This window comes from Vicia villosa, linkage group LG4 (genome assembly GCF_029867415.1).
Source record: "Vicia villosa cultivar HV-30 ecotype Madison, WI linkage group LG4, Vvil1.0, whole genome shotgun sequence".
Taxonomy (NCBI): Eukaryota; Viridiplantae; Streptophyta; class Magnoliopsida; order Fabales; family Fabaceae; genus Vicia; species Vicia villosa.
In genome coordinates, this window is record NC_081183.1 from 69,305,780 (window position 1) to 69,314,871 (window position 9,092).

Here is a 9,092-nt window from a genome sequence, read left to right on the forward strand (position 1 = left end):
TGAGTGCAACATAAGATATGATGGAGGATGTCTTCTCGGTGAAACCCTCTAATCTTGGTTCCCAAATCTACTCTTGGGATTTGTACCAGGAGGACCTAGAAACACATTAACCCCACTTAAAGCCTTCTTAGGACGTAGAGCGGTCATTACGAAAGTAATTGTCATGCAGATACTACTCAGAGAAAACTCTCTTATAGATACCAGTCAACGTATCTTTAAGATTGAGCAAAAGCTCTGAGACCCCTAGAACCCATTCTACAGGTACAAAAATCCTTATCCATAGTTTACCCTGGGGCGAGGTTTGCGATGTGACTCCATGACCATTATACCCTTCTACGCCATGTTTGTTAAAAACTCTTGTGTGCGCATTCATGCATTCATCATAATAATAAAAATAAAAGAGTCTTTTTTGAGTGGTTTTTCAAGGAAACTAAATAACGAACGTTTTGAACTTCATAGAAAGAAAGAAACAGAGAAAGGACTTGAGGATTTATACCATGGATTACGGAAGAAAGAGAGCTAGGAAATACACCTTCAAAATTCCTAAGGTCGAGGAATTGGAAAAGCTCGGAAAACTGGTGGTCAACCCCCAGGCTTTCAAGGAGAAGTATGGAAAACTTCTGCCTCTTCTCAATACCAACATTGTGGATGGGATCCTTCCCACATTAGTACAATTTTACGATCCAACATATCACTGCTTCACCTTTCCAGATTATCAACTCATGCCTACGTTGGAGGAATACTCTCGTCTAGTTGGAATACTCGTGTACGCACAAGATCCGTACTCCAGTTTGGAAAAGGAGGAATTTAAGGATTACCCTCCAAGTTCTTGTTAGATCAAGCTCGGTACTTCGTCAGCATCCAAGATATGAGTGCTTTTGAGGACATTGATCGGCCACCAATTTCACCTTGTTCCTATGTTCGAATCAATGGAAAAACACTTCATTCGGTGGTATTTTAAGTCGTTTTAGTCTAGTTCTTGATTAGTTTTATTTATCTTTGTATTTGAATCTGGTGTGTTATCTTTTCTAGTTTCTGTCGTTTTCCCATTGCTTTTGATCTTGTGTTGGTAGTGTTTTAAGTTATGCAGATACAGGGCACGATTCGAGGCAAGAAAAAGTGAATTTTGGTGAGACAGAGCTGTGACACGGCCACCCGTGTCATGGGACACGGCCGTGTCAGACATGCTGAAGAGAAAAAGTTGAGAAATCTTGGAACCAAGAAGTCAGGGGTCTGACACGGCCACCCGTGTCCCATGACACGGCCGTGTCAGACATGTGCGCAGAAAAATTCTGATTTTTAACTTATGAAATCTGTCACTTAAGTAAGGGTATGATGGACTTTTCGTATGAGAATATTTGCTGTGAGGTATTTAGTCACTGTTTGGAAAGAAGAAAAGGACTTTTTGACGGTCGGAGAACGTGAAAATAGAGATTGAGAGCATTAGGGCTTGGAGCGAAGAAATCTTCAAAAGCATCCGCGATTGAAGATCAATTCCGATTCAACCAATTGTAATGTCTTCATCTTTATTCATTGTTATCATGATAATTGTCATGAGTAGCTAAACTCTTTACTTGTTAGGATTGATGTCCCTGAATCATGTGATGTAATGACTATAATTTACCGTTAGTTTTCGGATTATCTTTATGAAATTCAGTTTATGATTAAAAGTGCTTATTGCTTCTTTATATTGGAAAATATATGTGTTGATATACGGTTGAGGGTTCGTCGGACAAACTACCTCAACGCTTTTTTAATCATAACGCTATAATTGAGAATCACTTAGGAATAAGGGTTTAATGTGTAGCGACCATATTATCCAGGCAATGTCTTGTAGAATCTTGAGGTAAAATCATCTTGTTAAGGAATTAAAAGAGGGTTTTAATCTCAAGAAGTTTTCACTAAGGAATTAGGGGAAATCAATGTTTGGTGTCGGTAGTGAGAATTTCTAAAGTTAATCTGTTAATCGGTGATTATTTCATTGCAGAGCGATTCATACATCTGTCCTGACTTGTTCCAGCATATTTTCATTAAGCAAATTATTTTAACTCTTTCATTGCATAAGTTGTTATTTTAAATTAAATATAAAAACCAAACCCCCGATGACTTTTTATTCCGTTGCACTATTCTAAAACGTATAATTCCTACGCAGTCCGCGAGTTCGATACTTGGGAAAATTAATCCTCTTATTACTACATCGGTAAAAATAGTACACTTGCTATTTTTCCGATCAAGTTTTTGGCGCCGTTGCCGGGGACTGCCAAATTATAAGTTAAAAAATAGTTCAATTGAGTTTTTGTTGCTCTGCAACTAAAATTTTAATTTTTATTTGTCTGGTATTTCATTTGCTTATTACTTATAATCGTCTAACCTTTGTATGCGAGGTAAAGCCTCAGCAGAATTTATTTTTGACGCAGAACCAGAACGATCATTGCGAGCTAGGCTTCGAAAAGCAAAGCAAGAACGACTGGAAGCATTAGAAGACATTCTGACAGCTTCGGAATCTGATAACGAGGAATTTCTCTCTATTCATTTTGAGCATTCAGATTCGGAGGCTGAAACGATGGCAGCTCCCGTAGAAAGGTTGTTAGGTGATTATGGTGGAACAAATGCACCAGCTGGCCGGATGACAATTGTAAATCAACCGGTCGATGTTGCTCACTTTCAGCTACACCCAGCAACGATTCGACAACTGGAGAAGAAACCATTTTCAGGGAGAATAAATGAAGATGCTAATAAGCATTTACAAAGGTTTCTCACCATGACAACTTCTCTAAAGATAGAAGGACACTCTGAAGAAGCAAAGAAGTTGGTTATGTTTCCGTTCACATTAGCGGATGACGCTGAAGAGTGGTTCTACTCATTACCTGCTGGGAGTATTACCACATGGCAACAAATGGAGTCAACCTTCCTAAATGAGTATTTTCCGGCTGCTGTTTATATTCGTAAAAGATATGATATTGTTAACTTTAAACAGAAGGAAGGAGAATCACTCGGAGATGCGTATAAGAGATTCAAGAGGTTATTGGTGGCATGCCCAACTCACAACATGGATGTCACTGAACAAATGCAGAATTTTCTGAATGGTCTTAAAATGAAGACTAAGCAATTGATTGACACAGCAGCTGGTGGCTCATCCAACTTTTCAACAGCCACTGGTGTTAAAAAAATCATAGAAGCTATTGCGGCCAATGAACACTTGGAGTTATATGACCGTAGTGTTAGCCAACCTGAAGGATTAGTGGATATGAAATTGTCAACGCAAGTTGTGAAAATAGAAGATCAGGTAGCTGCAGAAGTTGAGCGGAGATTGAAACAGATGGGTCTTGAAAAACAAACAGTAGCACAAGTTCAACCGGCTCAAGCAAGTCAACCGGTGGGGTGTGAAATATGTGGAGGACCTCATTTTACTGTTCAGTGTGTTGCTACAGCTCAGCAAGTGGAGGAAATAAAGTTCTTGAAGAAAAACAACCCCTACTCAAATACCTACAATCCGGGGTGGAAAAATCATCCAAATTTTTCATGGAAGGATCAACCAGGGAATGCTCCTAAACAAGAGGTTATTCCATATCAAGGTCAGCAGTCGCAGCAACAATATAGAACTCCTCAACAACATTATCAACAACCTCAGCAACAGGCCCCCAGAAAAGCAGATTGGGAGATTGCCATCGAAAAAATGGCAGCTCAAAGCTCTCAGTTTCAAGAAGAAACAAGGAGTAATTTTCGAAACACGGGTGCATCCATCAAAAATCTTGAGGTTCAGATGAGTCAAATAGCACAACAACTCGCCAATGGTCAACCACAAGGTGCCTTACCTAGTGGAACTGTTACAAACCCAAGGGAGCATCAGAATGTGAATGTCATCTCAACAAGAAGTCTGAGGAGATCAAAACCAGAAGAAAAAAATGAAATCGAGTATGATATCATCGAAGTAGATCTTGAAGTGCGTGAAAATAAGAAAGTGCCAGAGGAGGTGATACAACCTGTGAAGCCAACTGAAGAGAAAAGAGAAAAAGAGCTGACACCATTGATTAAGTTGCCGTATCCTTCTCGAGTAGCAAAGAAGGACCAAAAAGAGCAAGACTTTGAGAAGTTTGCCACATACTTCAAAAAGTTAGAGAGCAATATTCCATTCTTTGATGCACTCGAGAAAATGCCAATGTACAGGAAGTTCATGAAGGAAGTGATATCTAAAAAGAAACCAACAAGGGGTGAAGGGGTAGTTAAGAAGGAGAAATGTTGTGCAATCTCACCAGAGAAGAGAATACCAATCAAGCAAAAAGATCCTGGATCAGTTGCAATACCGTGCACGATAAAAAACAGAACTTTCATGAAGGTTCTAATTGATTCGGGTGCTAGTGTGAGCTTAATGCCGTTATCTACCTTCAAAAAGCTCGGTATTGAAAAGGTGAGTGAAAGAGGAACAGAGTTGAAATTTGCAGATCACACCATGAAGAGGTCATATGGGGTGGCAGAAGATGTAATGGTAGAAATTGACAAATTTGTTTTTCCAGTTGATTTTGAAATAATGGATATCCCTGAAGATGAAGAAACCCCTATTATTCTGGGTCGACCTTTCTTGCGCACTAGTCGGTGCAATTTCGATATTGAAAAAGGTACTCTGACTTTGAAATCTTTTGATGAAGAATTAACTCTGAAAGTGTTAAACACCAAGAAGCAAGGTGAAAGTGGAGATAATCAATCTTCAGTTGGAATGATCTACATAGTAGGCGAAGGCAAAAGATCGGAACCAACCCCAAAAAAGGTCTCAAGCATAATCTCTCAGGTGGCGGCATCTCATATAAAAACTCCAAAGTCCAATAAAGAAATCAAGGAAAGAAAGAAAAAGGAACATCAAGGTGAGGAGATGGAAGTTGAAAGTGACTTGAGGCATAAAGTGGCCCATCCTTTAAATCTAGATGAGTTCTGGGTTGCGGAAAGGACAAGCAACATGGTGTGGAAGAGGAAGTATCCCCCATAACAGAAGGGAATGGACCGTCGAGCCATGCGACGTTAAACGAAGCGCTTCGTGGGAGGCAACCCACGGGATTTCTTTTTTAATAGTTTTATGTGTTTTTGCATTTTTTATTCTGTAGGTACAAACAGTGTGTCTTTTGCGAGGCGAGAAGCGGTTAGAGAAAAGAATTCAAATTGTGGAAGAGTCAGGGGTCTGACACGGGCACCCGTGTCACAGACCCTGAAGGATTTTCTTTTGAAATCAATTTTTGGAAGAGTGGCAGAGTTCTGACACGGCCACCCGTGTCCCGTGACACGGCCGTGTCAGACAGAAACGCAATTTTTTTTGACAAATTCGTTTTCATAGTGGTGGGCCCCCTATCAACCCTCCACCTTCGCCTCAGTGAGCATTGTAAGTCTCCCTTATGCTTGCTTACACATTGAGGACAATGTTAAATCCAAGTGTGGGGGAGGTTCTTTCATTTTAAGTTATTTCATGTTATTTCTGTTTTTGTTATTTGCATGTGTGTTTTGAGTATTTTGTGCACCAGGATGAGTGTAATTCCAGAGAAAAGGATCATGAGAATGAAGGTGAAAAAGGGGAAAGACGCATCCTAAATTGGTTCCCTGGGCACCTGTGAAAGTTGACACAACTGAAGAAAATGCTAGACGCAACTTGATGGTGCCAAGTGAATGAGTTTAGAGCAACCCGAACCGGACATGAAGTTGTACAAAATGGAGACCATTGTTGAACCTGTAAGCAATACCTAACATGTGAGGATATACAAGCCAAACACATCATTTCATCATGAGAGAGCATCAGGTATGGCATCATCACTCTAATTTTGCATTTGTTCTTCATATAGTACACAAATTGATCACACACACTGAGGCACTATTGTTTGTTTAACCCTGAGCCTTTCTTACCCAACCTTGTTATCTTTTATCCCTCGTTAACCAATCTTTACCCATCATCCTTGTTGTTCTTTTAGTAATAAAAAAAAACAAAACAAAAAAATTATTTTTTTTATAGCCCCTCTTGTTTTCTCTATATTTGGTATGAACTATAAGTCCGAGTCCGATAGCAAAAATTAAGTTTGGGGTAACCGAGTCCGGTAGCAAAAGAAGGAGGCAAGTGTGAAAAGAAAAAAAAAAGAACATATGCAAGAAAGAAAATATTTGTGTAAAAGAAAAAAAAAAGAGAAAAATTGATTTTGTTTTACACACTTGCCATCATGTAAAGAGTTCTAAGAGTCCGGAAAGCAGAAAAATCGCTAAACACTCCAAATGTTATGTAATATGCAAAAAGATATCGGACGAATTAGTTGATACCAAACCATAAACCCTCGTACCCAATTTTTTGTTTATCCTACCTAACCTAAGCCCCGTTACAACCCGTAAGTCCTCAAAAAGTGTGTGTTATTGATTATGTGGAATTGTGTTAGAATGTGTACAAAATTTAGGAGTAGATATGTATGCCTTCATGAATGAGTGAAACACTTAACCCAGAGAGAATTTGTGAGAGTGTGATTGAGCTTGCAGGTGAAAGAATGAGTCAACATTGAAGTACAACGGAAAACTTCGGAGAGGGGAATCAAACACTTTGACACGAAAGTATATATCAAGTGTGGAAGCATCAGTTGTGTTGTGGAGCATAAGAAAAATTCATGGGTGTCCTCTTGTTTTCTCGTCCATCACTTGAGGACAAGTAATGAGCTAAGTTTGGGGTTGTGATCGGCCACCAATTTCACCTTGTTCCTATGTTCGAATCAATGGAAAAACACTTCATTCGGTGGTATTTTAAGTCGTTTTAGTCTAGTTCTTGATTAGTTTTATTTATCTTTGTATTTGAATCTGGTGTGTTATCTTTTCTAGTTTCTGTCGTTTTCCCATTGCTTTTGATCTTGTGTTGGTAGTGTTTTAAGTTATGCAGATACAGGGCACGATTCGAGGCAAGAAAAAGTGAATTTTGGTGAGACAGAGCTGTGACACGGCCACCCGTGTCATGGGACACGGCCGTGTCAGACATGCTGAAGAGAAAAAGTTGAGAAATCTTGGAACCAAGAAGTCAGGGGTCTGACACGGCCACCCGTGTCCCATGACACGGCCGTGTCAGACATGTGCGCAGAAAAATTCTGATTTTTAACTTATGAAATCTGTCACTTAAGTAAGGGTATGATGGACTTTTCGTATGAGAATATTTGCTGTGAGGTATTTAGTCACTGTTTGGAAAGAAGAAAAGGACTTTTTGACGGTCGGAGAACGTGAAAATAGAGATTGAGAGCATTAGGGCTTGGAGCGAAGAAATCTTCAAAAGCATCCGCGATTGAAGATCAATTCCGATTCAACCAATTGTAATGTCTTCATCTTTATTCATTGTTATCATGATAATTGTCATGAGTAGCTAAACTCTTTACTTGTTAGGATTGATGTCCCTGAATCATGTGATGTAATGACTATAATTTACCGTTAGTTTTCGGATTATCTTTATGAAATTCAGTTTATGATTAAAAGTGCTTATTGCTTCTTTATATTGGAAAATATATGTGTTGATATACGGTTGAGGGTTCGTCGGACAAACTACCTCAACGCTTTTTTAATCATAACGCTATAATTGAGAATCACTTAGGAATAAGGGTTTAATGTGTAGCGACCATATTATCCAGGCAATGTCTTGTAGAATCTTGAGGTAAAATCATCTTGTTAAGGAATTAAAAGAGGGTTTTAATCTCAAGAAGTTTTCACTAAGGAATTAGGGGAAATCAATGTTTGGTGTCGGTAGTGAGAATTTCTAAAGTTAATCTGTTAATCGGTGATTATTTCATTGCAGAGCGATTCATACATCTGTCCTGACTTGTTCCAGCATATTTTCATTAAGCAAATTATTTTAACTCTTTCATTGCATAAGTTGTTATTTTAAATTAAATATAAAAACCAAACCCCCGATGACTTTTTATTCCGTTGCACTATTCTAAAACGTATAATTCCTACGCAGTCCGCGAGTTCGATACTTGGGAAAATTAATCCTCTTATTACTACATCGGTAAAAATAGTACACTTGCTATTTTTCCGATCAGACATCTTGGCATTGCTTATCTACAGATTGTTTTTGTTTCCTAACATTGACAATTTCGTTGACATCAACGCAATTAAGATCTTCTTAATTGGAAATCCAGTTCCAACCTTGCTTGCAGATGCTTACCACTCTGTGCATTCAAGAAACCTGCATCAAGGAGGATTAATCACATGCTGTGTACCGTTGTCATACGAATGGTTTGTCTCGCACCTGCCGAAGTCTGGCACTTTCTGGAACATGAGGGATGGCCTTTACTGGTCACAGAAAATCATGTCCCTCACTCATTCAGACATTGATTGGTGTAGTCCTGACAACGACGAAACCAAGATCATCTTCAGTTGCGGAAGTTATCCCAACGTACCCCTTATTGGAACTAAGGGAGGAATCAGTTATAATCCAGCTTTAGCCCGTCGTCAATACGGCTATCCCATGAAAAATATACCAAGTAGTATTCAATTAAAGGGTCTTTTCTTCAAGAACATCGACGATCATGGTAACATGCTGAAGAAGGAAATTATCCAAGCCTGGCGTCTTGTTCACAGCAAAGGGAGAAGATTGTTAGGAAAACATCTTTGCATCTCCCTAGATCCTTACCTTCAATGGGTACACGTCAGGGCATTCAAGCTCAGGATGCCATACCAGCGTCAAGAACCCATTCCCCTAAGGGAACCAATCTTCCTTTTCTCCACCGATGTTGAGAAACTGCAAGCGGCATTAAACAAGGTATGCCAAGAAAGGAATGCTTGGAGGAACAAATATCGAATCGTCAACACGGAAAATGTTGAGATTCAGAACATCCTAAGAAGGAAGGATGAGTTACTTGAAGTACTCAAATGACAAGTGACACAAACGTCACTTTCTCATCATATCCCTCCTGCTTCCTGGATCATCGATCAGCTCACGTCAGAGAACGCTCAGCTCAAGAAATAGAAGAAGATGTTAGAACGTGAAGTTGGCTCTTTGTCGAAGTTTTAGAGTCCTTTCTCTCTGTTTCTCTGTATTTCCCTTTTCAAAGTGTGTAAAAAACGGCGTTTCGCTTAATCAATAAAAGTTTGATGTT

At 39.2% G+C, this 9,092-nt stretch overlaps 1 protein-coding gene across 1 annotated transcript; it reads left to right on the plus strand.

Moving 5' to 3' along the window:
- The first annotated feature begins 3,763 nt into the window (after nucleotides 1–3,763).
- On the plus strand, nucleotides 3,764–5,174 carry LOC131597341 (uncharacterized). Its single transcript, XM_058870046.1, has 2 exons — nucleotides 3,764–4,408; nucleotides 5,097–5,174. The coding sequence occupies exons 1-2, from the start codon at nucleotides 3,764–3,766 to the stop codon at nucleotides 5,172–5,174; spliced, it is 723 nt and encodes a 240-aa protein (XP_058726029.1).
- Nucleotides 5,175–9,092: the final 3,918 nt, after the last annotated feature.